This window comes from Ursus maritimus, unplaced genomic scaffold (genome assembly GCF_017311325.1).
Source record: "Ursus maritimus isolate PB19 unplaced genomic scaffold, ASM1731132v1 scaffold_14, whole genome shotgun sequence".
Taxonomy (NCBI): Eukaryota; Metazoa; Chordata; class Mammalia; order Carnivora; family Ursidae; genus Ursus; species Ursus maritimus.
In genome coordinates, this window is record NW_024423786.1 from 65160380 (window position 1) to 65177864 (window position 17485).

A 17485-nucleotide genomic window follows, 5' to 3' on the forward strand; every position below is an offset into this window, starting at 1 on the left:
TGCCCTAAATGCCCTCTTCCGAGCCATCGGCTAGCACCTCGCTCAAAATCCAGCCTGATCACATCCCAGCCAGGCAGGGCTAATAAAGGGTAGCATACCTCATCACATCTGATCCTTCAGACGCACCTAAAACATCAGACCCAGGAACCGTGGGGTGGAAAGGATTCATAGCAGAGAGTACGTTCCCTCTTTATTGCTAGCTTCTATTTTGATGGTAAGACGGAAGGAAACTAAGCTGTTGAGCCGGTAGCTGTTAAAGGAACATGATGGACAGTTAAAAGGAACTGAGAACAGTCTGAGACATACTGATATGTCTTAATATCCCACAATGGGTCCATATATTAGAAGCAGTTTCTATTTTCAGTTTTCTTTCCTCCTGGCATAGCTAAAATCCACTCTTTTGTGACTCTGTATAAAGTTGCACTGCCTCGTGATATCTCCAAATTCAGCCTTTCTTCAAGCTTTAAAGGGAAGGCCTACCATTCCGACATGCCGTGATGGGACACACAGGTTTATAAATTTCCCCCTCTCCCGGTTTTTGATCCATAGAATTGAGACTCTGAACTCAAATCCATTTGCACATTGACGATGTTTCAAGGACCAGCTAGGCTACGATAATGGGGATGTTTCCCCAACAGGGCTTGAGGTCTGGGTTTGAAAAAGGCTCATTCTTCTTCAGTGATTACAGGATACGTCAGGAGAATAGGTAGGGTCTTTTGGTTCTACAAGAAGGAATTTCCTTGGACAGAATCCCAGCCACACTTCCCCGTGTTTGGCAACCATAGGCCCTTCTCTTCCCTGACTCTATGGAAATTAGACACAAAGTTCTGGGGTTTCTAGAAAATATGGCAGAAAGAATGTGCCTTCCTTAGCTATAACTCAGCAGCTCGGAGCCCTTTGTCAGCCCTAACACATCCGTCTGAATTCTGCTGTTTAACCAAAGTGGGGCCCATTTACTTCTCTCTCTCGACACGTTGGTTGTGTCAAGCGACAAGAAATACTGTCAATGGCACGGTCGTGGAGGCGAATTGAAACTGCAGGACTTGAACTTGAAAACACCTTTAGAAATGTTTTATGGGCATGTGATGTTCCCACTCGAAGTCGACGGATCCCACTTCACAGAAACGCAATTATCCATTTAAAAACCCAGTTCCGCCATGTTTCTCGTTAGCACTCCTCTTGGCAAGGCATGGCGTTAAACACTCATCTGCTTACTATGATGGAATCACTCACAGAGTGAGAGGGACAAAGAAAGGTCTGCAAGAGAAAAACTTAGGGTGATGAGGGAAAGAATTCTCAGCCAAGCATTCATTAGAATCTGGTGTAGACATGCTTCAGACACGAACTAGCTAGTATGTGCTTTACTTCTTCTTAAACCAGGAATCTCGGCACTGCTGACATTTTGGGTAGGATGATTCATTGCTACAGGGTCTCTTCTGGGCATCACACTGCCCATTAGAAGCACCCTACACTCTGCCAGTCTTGGGACAACCAAAGTATCTCCAGAGATCCCCCTGGGAGGTACAGTCATCTTTTGTGGGGAACCACGGTTCTCCTAAGTATTCCCTTGCTCATCTGGAAAGTAAAACTCTTCGAGACTAGAGAGCGGCTGTTGGTTTAAGGGGCAATGAAAGGGTAATCTGCTACGTGAATGTAATGTACCTTTATTATATGCGCCCCTTTATGCATCCACACGCTGAACTGTATCTTCACGTCTAACAGATCTGGCAGATCTCAGCCCGCAGAACCGGATGGTGTTGAGAGAAATTGATCCTCTTTACAACAGCAGCAAAATCAAAGAGTGGAGAATTTCCAGACACGTTCATGGTCGAAACCGCCATGCAACTAGTTAAAGAAAGGATTTAAGGGCCAAATGGCGATTTGATCCGTTAGGTTTATTCTGACTCTGAAGATCTTTGAAATTAGGAAACATACAGTGGGGTTAATAGTCGCTGAGTAATAAATATACTTTCTCTAGCAGCTCATTAACCTCCCGTCATTAGAATAAATGAATTTCCCCTACAGGTTACTGAGTTACCTAGAGAATTTGACACCATACATGGGACCTCAAGAGCACACTGTTCAGGAGCTCGAGACCTCTGACTGCTCTTCTAGAGAGAGAATGTTCTACCTCTAAGAAGAGTGTAGGAAGTCAGTGGGCATGGCCATGGAGCAGACAGCTCAGAGGAAACGTGGCGAAGATGTCCAAATCAAGAACAAAACCTATTCACTGGTACGGCCAAATGGACAAAGGAAATCTGAAGCCACACACAGCAGGAGTAAGGATAATTCCTGTTCTGGAAGAAACTTCGAGTATACGGACCCTAGATCTGTAGATGTTTTGCTGCGATCTCGAACTTCCGGCATTCTTAGGAACCTTTAGAAGTTAGACAGTTTTCCTGGAAGGTTCTAGAGTCATTTCATTATTTAAATAATATGAATTTTTTTTAAAAAAATCTACATGCGAGAAGAGGTGCTTTGAACTCAATTCTGTTCTTTTATTATTTCTTAACACAGAAAGAGGGAGATTGCCCAATACAATTGTTAGGTGCGCTCCTTTCCTCGTGCAAGCTACGTCTGCTTATTGCCAAGCAAATGCTTAGAAAAGGACCAGAGGCACAAACAAAAGGAGTTCAGAGAAAAGATGCAAGGAGTTTAAGATGATATCTTGTTTCTAAAAGGGATGATTTAAATACAGCAAAAACAGGGTACTGAGTTGGAAAATTAAGGGCACCAGAAGGGAAGGAAATCAACTGGGCAAAGGAGACCTGGAATTTTTTTTTCTTTTTAACTCTCATAAATGGGATATTCATACAGAAACTCAAAGGTTTGGAGCATGTTGGAATATCTAGAAACTTAGTTTTTTTCCCTGCATTTTAATCCCTTGTGAGGCCTCTCAGGAAAGATTTCACCTGATTTAGCATTTAAAGTTGATGCACATTTGCACTCTGTATATTTTCCAGCAACTTTAGTCTCTTCGAACTGACAACACTGGAGAAATAAAGAATAATTACTTACGAATACCGTAGCGTCTGCTCCTTTAAATTTTTGGCAGATACGGAAAACTGTCATGAGATAGGAGACATTTTCCTCGTGGTTTAAACCTGTAATAAAATGTTGCTGACAGACTAATTATAAGTGTTTTATATATTTCGTGCATATGTGCTTCTCTCTAAACCAATTTAATTCCCATTAATGCTAATCTTGTTAATGCCCACTCAGAGAGGAAAGGAATACTCTTAATAAACTATTGATTTATTTGAGCTATTTAAATGGGGGGTTAGAGAACTAGGTGGGAGAAGAAAAACCTCCGTTTTACCCACATCTGTATTTCGTAGAATATTTTCCAAATATTGATGAATATTCCATTATTCTTGGTATGAACAGGAAGTGGGGAAAAATAAAGTGACAAAGTGACAGTCCTCCACCCATGAAAAATAATGACATTTATTCATCTTTTTAGTATTAGCTCCAAGATTAGCAATGAGATATTACCAAGAGAAGCAGATTTTCTTTGTTAAAAAAAGAAGTAAAGAAAAATGAGATTCATACCTGTAAGCTCTTACTGAACCGGGGTTTTCTTAAAAAAAAAAAAGTCAAAACCACAACTAGGCAAGTTATGCTCCTACTACTTTTTGTCCTGTTCCTAGTGTGATTGTCCATCTCGTTCTCCAGATAAGAATCCAGTAATTTCTCTCAATCTCAACCAAACTGAGGGTTCCATAGCTTAGGGCATTTCAACGAGCCAAAATCGGCTCTTAAAAGATACCGTGCCCAGGTGTGAGTGGTGTCCTTGAACCCTGGTGACTCCTCATGACCGAGTGTCATAAGGCTGGCCTGGAACTTCAGAAGGCATGTCCTGTCTCCGGTCATCCCCAAACTAGCTAACCGTTTCTAAAAGTACAGCTGTCTTACTTCTCATTCTCTCTGGGAGAAGGGGCATGAAAAAGGGAACAGGTGGAAGATGGGGTTTTTGCCCAACCTCCCTGAGACTCAGTTTCTTTATCTGTAAAATGGGGAGCATAATCTCTATGTGCTCCATTCTTCTCCCACGTCGCAGAAAGAGGCAAGAAGGTGTTGTCTTTGAAAGCACTGTGGTTAACTGTGAAATGGTGGGCAAACGTGTGCTATTATTGACTGGGAGATGGTTTTGAAGAAGTGGCACAGGAAAAAAAAGTTAAAAGGGAGGAAATATAAGGAGAGAGAGTTTTATCTGGGACCTGTGAAAAGAGACGCAGAAAGAGAGACAGAAATAGACTGATTTACCCTCAGGACTTTCTTGAAAGTTTTCATGGCGACCGACACTCAGAGTTCACAATTGTGCATATAAAACATAAAACAGAAATCAAAAATTGCAAGTATTCCGATGAGTGAGGTTTTCCTTTTTTGTTTATCCAAATGTTCGGTGCCGGTGACACACGAAGATGGGGACAGAGGGGAGAGAACACGCTCTTAACATTCATCGGAAAAAAAAAAAATACTGAAACAAACATTTTCAGCACAAATATTAAACTGCCTTTTCTCTACCGATTGGTAAAAAAATATATTATATTTTGATATTTTTTTTTCTTTTTAAATTATATGGTTATCCATCCCAGCCGAAGTCCCGGCCGGTCATCTGGTAGAACTTCAGGTTGAACGGCCGGTAGAACTCGCGCAGCTTACGCACCACATCGCGGTCGATCTCGGGGTGGGTCCTGCCCTTGGTCTTGCCCAGGCAGTGGGGCTTGCTGCTGCCCTCGGCCTTCTTGAGGCAGGGGAAGCCCTTGGTCTTGTTGAAGTAGAAGTGCTTGTCGGTGATGACCCTCTTGAGGCCCAGGAAGTCCTGCACGCGGCCCAGCTCGCCGGCCGGGTCGCGGATGAGCCGCTCGCCGCTCACGAAGAGCATCTGGCCGATGGGGAAGTGGCGCAGCCAGTGCTCCAGGTGCTTGGCGTAGATGCCGATCTGGATGGCGCTCCACGACGTGTCGATGAGGCCCGTCGTGCGGTTCCTGAACGTCAGGCTCTCGAAGGTGGGGATGTCGGGCCGCTTGGACAGCGTCTGCGTGTAGTCCGAGATGGCGCGCGTCACCGGGTCCCGCACCACCACGATGAGCTTGGTGTCCTTGGACATGGCCGAGATGCGCGCGGGCGCTTCGCGGGTGACGAAGTAGCTGGGCGTCTTCTCCATGGTGATCTGCCCCTCCAGGGTCCTCGGCATCAGGTCCCTGAGGAGAGCAAAAGGGCCTGTTAGAGCCGGAAAAGGGAGCGACTTTCCCTGCTGCACAGAGAGCTCATTCCAAGGAGGGGAGCATCCTCTAGACTCTGCAGCCCGGGTGCCTGAGCGGTGGTGCCCACCCTCCCACTTCCAGGATGGAGAAGTTGCACAGACTTCTCGGATTCCTCGTGTATTTATTTATTTCTCTATAAAAATTTTATTTATTAGAGAGACAGAGAGCGAGCGTGAGCCGGGAGCAGAGGGAGAAGCAGGCTCCCCAGCTGAGCAGGGAGCCCGATGCAGGGCTCAACCCCAGGACCCTGGTATCATGACCTGAGCCAAAGGCAAACGCCTAACCGACTGAGCCACCCGGGCCCCCGATCCTCGTGTATTTAATGGGAAATAATAATATCCACCCTCTATGGTTGTTGGGACGATTGAGCGAGTTAGTATATATCCTTCAATACTTCAGGAGAGTGCCTTACAGAGTGTTACGTAATTTTTTATTTCTATCAGGAACCCACAATGCTGTCAGAAAATCACCTTCGGGGGCACCTGGGTGGCTCATCCTTAAGCATCTGCCTTCAGCTCAGGGCCTGATCCCCGTGTTCTGGGATCGAGCCCCACATCAGGCTCCTCTGTTGGGAGCCTGCTTCTTCCTCTCCCACTCCCCCTGCCTATGTTCCCTCTCTCCCTGGCTGTCTCTCTCTCTGTCAAATAAATAAATAAAAATCTTAAAAAAAGAAAAGAAAAGAAAAAATCACCTTCATCAAATTCTTTAGGTAAATGACACTATTCTATTACAACACTATCTTACTACTAGGAGACAGAATTAAAATACCCTGAACCCATTCTGCAGTTTTCTTACAAACAAAGCAATTCCATTTCACATAATGCCACTGACAGGTGCACAACATTACTTCTCTTTAGAGTTTCTGAACGTTCCCGTCACAAACAAGACTTATTTAAACAATCCATCTTTTGTCGAATAACTTGGAACGCCGTCCCTACCACAGTCTACAGATCTTGGTTTCTTCACGACGTGGGCTCCATTATTGTTATTATCATGTATTTTTCCTACGACCAAGTGAGTTCTGGCTCTTTGTTTTTCAAAACGTTCTTGATTCTTGTCTGCTTATTTTTCGTGTTGAATGTGAAGGTCACTGTGCCCCCGTCGAAAGAAAAATACGCCGCTGGAGTCTTGAGGAAGCAGACATTCCCACCTAGGTCAAGCAAACAGTACCTACTGAGAACTGGTGAGTCTCGGGGCCAAAAAGGATGAGCACGAGAGATAAAACCTGCTTACTCTTCCAATTTAAATGTACTACCGTTACATCCACTGTTTGCTATTACAGCGCTGTCTTTCTAATCCCAAGCTTTATAAGAAATAGCTGTGGCTCGGGGCGCCTGGGTGGCACAGCGGTTAAGCGTCTGCCTTCGGCTCAGGGTGTGATCCCGGCGATCTGGGATCGAGCCCCGCATCAGGCTCTTCTGCTATGAGCCTGCTTCTTCCTCTCCCACTCCCCCTGCTTGTGTTCCCTCTCTCGCTGGCTGTCTCTATCTCTGTCGAATAAATAAATAAAATCTTAAAAAAAAAAAAAAAGAAATAGCTGTGGCTCAAATCAATATTAGAATAAATGTAGCCAGGGATTTATTTCAGTCACGACACTAAATTTGTCCTCTGATCCATTGGGAGAAGAATCAAACTTGTAAATGTTCTTACACTGGATTCACTTTTATTCCTGGGATACAAGCCGTTTGACTCTGGTAGATTATTCTTCTAATACTGTCCTGGATTTGGTTCATCATATTCATTACTGGGATGTTCCTGTAGTTTTTCTTGTGATCAACAGCTTCATCCATTGCTAGAATGTGAATTAGTCCACCAATAAAATGAGTTGAGAAATGGTTCACGTTTTCCTCGATCTTACAGAACTTTAAGGAGCAAAATATTTTTTTAAAAAAGATTTTCAAAATGTATTTACTTGAAAGAGAGATCATGCAAGGGGGGGAGGAGCAGAGGGAGACAGAGAGAAAAAGCAGACTCCCCGCCAAGCGCAGAGCCCGACTTGGGGCTCAATCTCAGGACCCTGAGATTGTGACCTGAGCCTAAATCAAGAGTCAGATGCTTAACCAACTGAGCCACCCAAGCGCCCGGCAAAATAATTTTCTGTTCCTTGAATTCGGTGGGCATTACCTACAAAGCCAGCTTACACTGAAGCTTTTGAAGGTTAAGGATAGGAAAGAAACAAGAATTTTCAAATCTCTTTTCAGTTTCTTGCATGGTAATCGATTTCTTGTAAATACTCTGCCTTGTCTGGTGTCAATTTTGGCGATTAATATGTCTCTAAAAGTCACCCAGTTGAGCAGTGAGTCACATCCATCTGCGTCTGGACGGTAATTTTATAGACCCCGGGGATTTCCTGTTTTCCGCCCTTCTCTCTGCTTTCTAGAATCTGTTATCTTTTTAAATTCACTTATTTGCATTTTAGCTTCTTAATGCCCCTTTATTCTTTTTCTATTTATGCTCTGCTGTTCCTCTAATTCATTTAACAGGACGCTTCATTTATTTTCAATTCCTTTTTGCGAGTAATAAAAGCATTTTGAGGCTATTATCTCCCCCTTTACCTACAAACTTGTTCCAACTTCAGGTTTTGACATGTGCTGTTGTCATTTTCATAAATACTTATTTAGTTAATTGCGTTTTGTACTTTTTATTTCTTTTTTAGCGCAGGTGTAATCTAGGATTGCTTTTATTTTTACTTTTTTTTTTTTTAATTTGACAGAGAGACAGCCAGCGAGAGAGGGAACACAAGCAGGGGGAGTGGGAGAGGAAGAAGCAGGCTCATAGCGGAAGAGCCTGATGTGGGGCTCGATCCCAGAACGCCGGGATCACGCCCTGAGCCAAAGGCAGACGCTTAACGACTGAGCCACCCAGGCGCCCCTTTTATTTTTACTTTTAATTCTAATGGCTGGTTTACTTCATTTTTACCATCATTTGGTTATGAGTTTCTAGTTTGCCTTTGTGGTAAAAATAATGTACTTCGTGTTATGTGAATTTGCCTTTGTTGACTTCCTATAATTTCGTCCCACCTATACTATTTGCTAACTTTATATTAAGAAAAATTTCAAACACACCCCAAAGTAAAGAGAATTGTAATGTAAATCTCGTGTACCTTACATCCAACTTCAAAAAACAACGGGTGGCCAATTTCATTTCATTCATAACCCCCTCCATTTCTACGCCCTCCTCCACAAATGAATTACTTTCAAGTCTGTCTCAGACATCACATCAACTGGTTCCTAAACATTCTGGTTCCCCAACAGGTGTTGGTGAGGATGTGGAGGAAGGGGAACCCTCTTGCACCACTGATGGGAATGCAGACTGGTGCAGCCACTCCGGAAAAGAGTATGGAGGTTCCTCAAAAAGTTAAAAATAGAACTACCCTAAGACCCAGCGATTGCACTAATAGGTATTTACCCAAAGAATACAAAAATGGGGCGTCTGGGTGGCTCAGTTGTTAAGCGTCTGCCTTCAGCTCAGGGCTTGATCCTGGGGTTCTGGGATCGAGCCCCGCATCAGGCTCCTCTGCTGGGAGCCTGCTTCTTCCTCTCCCACTCCCCCTGCTTGTGTTCCCTCTCTCGCTGGCTGTCTCTCTCTCAAATAAATAAAATCTTAAAAAAAAAAAGAATACAAAAACGCTAATTTTCAAAGAGATACACGCATGCCAATGCTTATGGCAGCATTATCTACAATAGCCACATGATGGAAGCATCCCAAGTGTCCACTGACTGCTAAATGGATAAAGATGTGATACATACATGTGGTGGAATATTACACAGCCATCAAAAAGGATGACAGCTTGCCATTTGCAGTGATGTGGATGGAGCCAGAGGGTATTATGCTAAGCAAAATAAGTCAATCAAAGAAAGACAGATACCATATGATTCACCCATATGTGTGATTTAAGAAACAAAACCAATGAGCAAAGGAAAAAAAAAGAGACCGAGACATGCCGAGAAACAGAGAACAAACTGATGGTCACCAGAGGGGAAGGGGGTAGGGGGATGGCTGAGCTAGGTGATGGGGATTAAGGAGAGCACTTGTGATGAGTGCAGGGAGATGTATAGAAGCGTTGATCACTATACTGTACACCTGAAACTAATATTACACCGTATGTTAATTAGCTGGAATTTATATAAGAATTTTTAAAAGACCCATTCTGCTTCCCATTGTCGTTATTTTTGGCACAAATTCCTCAAACATCTGTAGCAATAAGCCATTGACCCCGGGCTGGTTCAGTGATGCCGGGATTCTCAGATTTTTTCGGTCTTTGATATTTTAGTCTGGTTATGTTTACTTTTTTCCTTGGAGAAAGACACGATCATTAGCTATCTGATTTCTCTTGCTTTTTGCTGTGGTTTTAAGAAAGCTGCTTTTCTTTCTGCAAAAGAACCTTCCATGTCACCCATCCCCCACTCCTTAAACTAAGCAGCAGCCAAAATTCAGTGTTGCCACAAGAAAGACATAGATCGATGTCACTGCCCACGTTCACCCTGGTGTCACTGCGTGACCTGAATTCACGGCCGCGTCACTGCGCTTCTCCCCACAGAGAACTGAGAAACTAGCGAGGCCAGCCCCCTCTGGAAGCTTACGTTCCACGTTTACAAAATGAGCCAAGAGATCCATCCAGACGTTGCTGGAATAATTCAGTGAAGGAAATTTGATCAACTCTGTGAAAGAAGTCTGGGCTAGCAAAAGCAAACATTAGGTATCAGTGAAGTGATAAAAGAATATTTGGTGATTAAAAAAGAAAAAAAAAAGGCCGCATTCTTGGACCCTCTCCCGTGATCTCTGTTAACGACTCGACCTTCTTTTGTGGCCAGTAAGAGAGAGAACATACTTCGCGCAGAAGCTACTGGTTGGGACCTCATCTCCCTCTCTCCTGTCTCAGGGGAACACATAGATCTCCAGCAGCCCCTTCAGCCCAGATTCTGGCTGGAGATTGTGCTGCACGAGAGGAAATCCCACTAACGTCTCTGAAAAAAGAAACCATATTTTACATTCTCTCCGTAGAGGAGGGGAAAGAGCTATCCAAAATAGGCGTTTGAAGAGGAAACAGCTAAAAATAGGATTTCAGAAGAAAAACACATTAATGACTGTCAACTCCAGGATAAGGAAAAAGGACAGGTTTGGCATCGGGTGGAGGGGGGGTGACGAGTTCCCATGAACCGGAAGCCTCCTGCAAGCCGGTTTTTCCAAAAAGGAAGAAGTGATAGTCTAAATAAATCCGTAATGAGGCTGACGTTGTAAAAGGACTCAGAAGAGGCTTCTTTAGTCATCTCCTTTTTAATTTCTTTATTCATTCTCTCACTGCAGTTTGAATTTCAGTGTTCAAAGTAGAGCCCACCTATCACCTAAAACGAAATGCAGGTGTAATTTGGAATACCGTATTTCAAAGTGTAGAGGAGAACCTGCAAGTCGTCCTTCCTTACCTGGGTGAGACCTACGCTGTGACCCCACTCTGTGCCAGGACATGGGCCCGGACGGGCAGGGAAAAGGCCTCCCAGTATCATGAAAGTTGGAAGAGATACCAGAGAGGCTATTAGGGCAGAAGAAAGCTGTGTGCAGTAAGATACATCAGATTTCCCTAAAGATGGAACAAATTGGGATGGGGAGTGAGAAATTCGATTGGATGATGGGGGGAGTAGGTCCTAGGAGGCCTTAATTTCCCGGATAACTGGGGAAGGCTAGCCCCACTTCACCTCTAAATAGTGATGAGGATTTGGAGACGTTAATAGTGGGTATGGGGATGAGGAAATGGGTAGAAACCAGAATGAGAAGGAAAAATGAGGAGGGCTTGTTTGTTTGTTTTTCCCCCCGAGGAAGGCGAGGGTTAAGAAGGGATCTCATGAGCAAATGAAGGATTTTTTGTTTTGTTTTGTTTTGTTTTGTTTTTAATTTTTTTTTAAAGATTTTATTTATTTATTTGACAGAGATAGAGACAGCCAGCGAGAGAGGGAACACAAGCAGGGGGAGTGGGAGAGGAAGAAGCAGGCTCATAGCAGAGGAGCCTGACGTGGGGCTCGATCCCGTAACGCCGGGATCACGCCCTGAGCCGAAGGCAGACGCTCAACCGCTGTGCCACCCAGGCGCCCCCTTTTTTTTTTTAATTTTTTATTATGTTATGTTAGTCACCATACAGTACATCCTTAGTTTTTGATGTAGTGTCCCATGATTCATTACTTGCATATAACACCCAGTGCTGCACGCAATACGTGCCCTCCTTAATACCCATCACCGGCCTATCCCAATCCCCCACCCTCTCCCCTCTGAAGCCCTCAGTTTGTTTCCCAGAGCCCATAGTCTCTGGTGGTTCATTCCCCCTCTGATTCCCGCCCTTCATTCTTCCCTTCCTTCTCCTACCGATCTTCCTACTTCTTATGTTCCATAAATGAGTGAAACCATATGATAATAGTCTTTCTCTGCTTGACTTATTTCACTTAGCATAATCCCCTCCAGTTCCATCCATGTTGATGCAAATGTTGGGTAATCGTTCTTTCTGATAGCTGAGTGATATTCCATTGTATATATGGACCACATCTTCTTAATCCATTCGTCTGTTGAAGGGCATCTCGGCTCCTTCCAGAGTTTGGCTATTGTGGACAATGCTGCTATGGACATTGGGGTGCATATGGCCCTTCTCTTCACTACGCAAATGAAGGATTTTTACAAAGCGGGTTGCACACATGTGCTCTCCCCCCCCCCCCCCCCAGAGAACACAACAGCCAAAAAGTACAAGCAACCCCAGGGTCCATCAGTGGATGAATGGATAAGCAAAATATGTTCCATACACACGATGGAATAGTATTTGGCCTTAAAAAGGGAGGGAATTCTGACAGCTGCTCCCAGATGGAGGAACTTTGAGGACACTCTGCTCTGAGAAATTAGCCTGTCACAGAAGGACACACAGTATGTAATTCCACTTACATGAGGGCCCTAGAGTCATCACGTTCATAGAGACAGAAATTAGAATGGTGGTTACTAGGCACTGGGGGAGGGAGTTGTTTCATGGTACGGAGTTTTAGTTTTGTGAGAGGACAAGTTCTGGAAAATGATGGCTCCAATGTGAATGCCACCCAGCACTACTGAACTATACACTTACAAATGGTTAAGATGGTAAGCATTACATGATGTCTATTTAATCGTATTATCATTTATTTAAAAAAAAAAAACTCCCCAAGAAGACAAGGCCTTCAATTGCATCAAGAGAATTTAATTAGACAAAAGAGGCTTTTTGGTTTTGCAGATAATTAAACATTTAGCACAAGGTACTGAAAGAAGCTGTGGTTTTGCTTTCCTCTTGCTAGACCAAAGGAGAATATAATAATTTATGCAAGGGGCGCTGGGGTAGTGGTTAAGCTTCTGACTCTTGGTTTCAGCTCGGGTCACGATCTCAGGATTGTGAAATTGAGCCCCGCGTCGGGCTCCTCGCTGGGCATGGAGCCTGCTTGAGATTCTCTCTCCCTCTGCCCCTCCCATCGTGCTCTCTCTCTCTATCAAATAAATAAATCTTTAAAAAAAATAACTTATGCAATATCGTGGAGCTGTCTGATTAGAAAATAAATGTTTTTTTGGCCTGCGTCTGCCCACTGCTGGCTGGGCGACCTTGAGCTAGTCATTCAACCTCTCCAAGTTCAGCTTACTGACCTCACTTGAAAAATCAAGCCAAGGGGCTGGGGAATATGGACTATAAGCAGTGTTGACATGACCATTATGTCAGGGAACATACCAAGAACTGTTCTTAAGAAGGTGATGCCTGGTGTTTAGAATTTCCAGCTGCCAGAGGAAGCCCATCTAGTCCAGATCACAAAGGTCCAGAGGCGGTCAGAGCCCCACTGACATGTTCCTGGGACATCCACACACCTGTCCATTAGACACCTTAGGTGTATTACATTCAGGCAGTGACGGTGCCTGGTTTGAAAGCCATGAACTGGCAAAGCCAAGTTATGGGCCCGTTATGGCGGGAGAGAGGGGAGCTTTTTTTTAAGGGGAATCAATTTCTTCCCATGCCATGTGGCATAATTATTTCCAGAAGGGAACTGTTTGGTAACACTTCTATGTGACTCGGGATATTGTGATTTCTAGATGTCCTGGGGATTTCATTTTGGGATGAATCGCTATGGGCCTAGAGTTATTCAAACAACTTTGCAGCGGTCTAGGGTATAGGAAACAGCCAAGTAAGAAGCATGAGACACCTGGTAAATATTTTTACATAAGCCCTGAGTCCACTGAGTAGATCACGGTAGGAATACCAAGGTGACCCAGAAGGCTTTCCTACTGCCACACTGCAGATAGGACAGATCTGCCTCCATGACAGCGCCCCACTGACCGTCCTAGAGGCAAGGCCACCACTGTCCGCATCACCATCACCTGCACGGTCAGGGACACCACCAAGAGGTGGCACTCAGCAACACAGATTCATTGCACATACTGCACATTCAGGAAAGGATAAGAAGAACCCATCTCACGTGTTTCACCCTTCATATTCCTTTGGGTCATTTGCTCTGAATTCCCTCTGCCCTCATATCGTCTTCCTGATCCCCCCACCCTCCCCCAGGAATTGCTACTGGCCCTCTTCGGAGGTACTTCTTCCTTCAAAAACTACCCTCCCTCATATTTTTAGTAAATGGTGTTTGGTCAATTGGTTACTCACATGGAAACATAAATCTTGATCTCTCGCCATGTAGAAAAATCAATTCCAGATGGCTGGTACATATTAGTACGAATGATGAAAAAGCAAAACTTTTGGAAGGAAACCTAGGAGAGCATCTTATTGATTGAGGGAAGCAACTATTTCTTAAGTTTCTTAAAGGAAGAACCACAAAGAAAAGAATGATGAATTGGACTACACTAAAAATAAGAACTTCTGTTCATCAAATGATACCAATAAGAGAGTAAAAAGGCCAACATCCGAATGATGAAAATATTTAAAATACATACACCTGACAAAAGATTTACATCCATCATACATAAAGAGTTCCTACAAATCAATAAGTTAAAAAAAACTAGACATCATGAAATGTCTTGACAAGGCACTGCCTATGAAAAACAGTATCCAAATAGTCAGTAAACATATGAAAAGGTACGGCACTTCATTAGTCATCAAGGGAATGCAAATTAAAACACAATAACATACACCCACTTGAATGGCTAGAATAAAAACCAGAGGGAATTCCGAGTGTGGGCAAAGATTTAGAATAACCAACTCTCTGTTGGTCTGAGTATAAATTGGCATAATGACTTTGGAAAACTCTCTGGAACTATCTACCAAAGCTGCACATATGTATACATATGGCCCAGCAATTTTGCTCCCAGGAGTATAAGCAATAGAAATCATCCATATGTTGATCAAAAGACATGGTCATGAACGTTCATAGTTAATCATAATAGTCCCAAAGGCAAGCTCCCCAAAGATCCATCAAAAATAGAAGGTTATGGATGCCTGGGTGGCTCAGTTGGTTGGACGACTGCCTTTGGCTTGGGTCATGATCCTGGAGTCCCGGGATCAAGTCCCGCGTCAGGCTCCCTGCTCAGCAGGGAGTCTGCTTCTCCCTCTGACCCTCCCCCTTCTCGTGCTCTCTCTCTCTCTCTCTCTCATTCTATCTCTCAAAAAAATAAATAAAATCTTTTAAAAAATAGAAGGATATATATACACGTATATATGTATATATGTGTGTATATATTTTTGATGATATAAATATGTACACATACATATACGTATATACAAGAAAGATATACATAAAATACTATACAGAATTGGCGTGAACAATTCAACATTTGTGAATAAATCCCATAAACACAATGTTGACAAACCCAGCCAGTCACAAAAATGTACATACTGTATGATTTCTCTCATACAAAGTTCAAAACCAGGCAAAACCTACCTACAGTGTTAGATGTCAGGGAGAGTGGTTACTCTTGGGGGAAACGAGTGACTGGAAGGGGGTACGAGGTTCTTCTGGAGAGGTGGGAAGATCCCACTTCTTGATGCGGGATTTGTATCCTTTTCTGGATTTGATTATATGTCAATAAAAAGTTTCCAAGACTTGGGGCGCCTAGGTGGCACAGCGGTTAAGCGTCTGCCTTCGGCTCAGGGCGTGATCCCGGCGTTAAGGGATCGAGCCCCACGTCAGGCTCCTCCGCTATGAACCTGCTTCTTCCTCTCCCACTCCCCCTGCTGTGTTCCCTCTCTCGCTGGCTGTCTCTGTCTCTGTCAAATAAATAAAATAAAATCTAAAAAAAAAAAAAGTTTCCAAGACTTATAAAAAAAATAAACGGAGCAATTTTCCATAATTCTCCAAGAAAAGCACGCATTTCAAAACAGGGCATTTGCTAAACCAACTACATCTCCAACTCGTAGAAATTTAGATCCGAAAGGAAAAGGAGCTGATCTCCCATACACAGGAATCCGTGGTCCTCTCAATGACCTTTTCCCCTTTGCCCAAGTTATCAGAACAGGAGTCACCTAACCTCCATCCCACACCTGGGCCACTGATTCTCATGGCGCTCTAAGCACAGTGGTGTTCACGGCACCACAGTGGCTGTATTTCTAGAGTGTGGACAGGGGTACAGAGATAGCTGAAGACTGCATTATGCTTGCAAACCATTTTAGCAATTTCCTCATTAAATCTTTACACAGTCCCAGGAGAGAGAAGATAGGCATCGCGCTCCCCAATTGTTCTGACAAGCAGGCTGAGATTCAGAGAGGCTAAACACATGCAAAAATTGCCACAATCAGTATACGGAAGGTGGCGATGGGCGCCCGGGTGCCTAGTGCAAGGTCATTTCCATCGCAACAGATGAGAGAAAGTCAACAGACTGAAGGGATAGGATGAGAAGACACCCAAGACGGTTCAACAGATGGAGAACGTGAGAATCTCAGAAAGCTGTCCAGAGGGGGGCTGTGAAGACCTCGGCAGAGCCGAACTCTGGACTAAATACAGATGAAGAAATCTGTCTGCATCAGGGGTGTTGTATGAAGTTGACCAAGAAGATGATGGACTCGATCCCGGGACCCTGAGATCATGACCTGTGCCGAAGGCAGACACTCAACCAACTGAGCCACCCGGGTGCCCCGAGTCTAATTTTTAAAAGCTAGGATTTATGCCTAGGAATTCTGATGAGGGCAAACATTAGTGATTTTATTATAAAATACAACACCGACGGATCACCTATGCCTCCAGGAAGACAACATTGTTTTATAGGAAACTCAAAACTGGGAATAGGAACGTGGACCCATCTTGATTTTGCTGTTCCTAAATTGTGTGATCCTGAGCAAATCACTGATTTTCTGGGCGTTGCCTTCTTCATAAAGCAAAACAGTAAGACTATTGTCCTCCAGGTCTCTAGGACCTTCCCACCTCCAAGACCCCATGTACTGTGCAGGACTTAAAGTCATTATTAATTTGTCAGGCTTACAACTCTGCACAGCCTCAAAACTGCTCCGTTCTGAAGTGTGACCCCACCAATCACATCAAAAGATTTATATAAATTAGGGGCGCCTGGGTGGCTCAGTCAGTGAAGCATCTGCCTTCGGCTCAGGTCATGATCTCAGGGTCCTGGGATCGAGCCCCGTGCCGGGCTCCCTGATCAGCGGGGAGCCTGCTTCTCCCTCTGCCTCTCTCTGATCTCTCTCGCTCTCTCTCAAATTAAATAAAAATCTGCATCAATAGAATTCATTTCAAAATCAATGAGGTCTGAAAGAATGAGGTTAGTCCAAATGAAGGCTCCCTTGCTGTTCCCCTAGCACTTGGAGGCAGAAGAAAGACCAGAAAGTCCAGGAGATGAGTGGTCTTGAGGCATCCAGGAAGGCAGTGACTAAGGAGACCCCTCTCTGTCCCACACCTCCTCTGTGCCCGAAACATCAAAATAAGGTGTCACTGCTAGAAGACGAAGGTCCACAGAGAGGGCTATGTTAACCGTAACTGACACAGGGCAACCAAGAATTCAAAGGGAGGTGTCTGAAGACAGACCCCAATGAACACTTACTAAAGCATTTACCATTGACCCAGATCTGATGTAGATTTCTTGTGTCATTAACAGCAGTGAAAGCTGGAGTTATAACCATAATTTCACGGTTGAGAAGATCAGAGAGGTCATGCGACTTGTCTGAAGACACACAGTAATGAGCGAAAGAGAGAATGAAAATCTAGGTTTGTTCAGCGTATTCTTTGAGCCTCCCCAGACAGCCAGGCAGCACGAGCAGGACTCTTTTGGTGGATGTT

The 17485-nt window shown here is 44.1% G+C and overlaps 1 protein-coding gene across 1 annotated transcript in view; it reads right to left on the bottom strand.

The window, feature by feature from the left end:
• Positions 1-4585: 4585 nt before the first annotated feature.
• Positions 4586-17485, bottom strand: part of HS3ST3A1 (heparan sulfate-glucosamine 3-sulfotransferase 3A1) — a 93605-nt gene continuing 80705 nt past the window's right edge. The window contains 1 exon segment of the mRNA XM_040630055.1: positions 4586-5207. Coding sequence (XP_040485989.1) covers positions 4586-5207 — 622 coding nt within the window.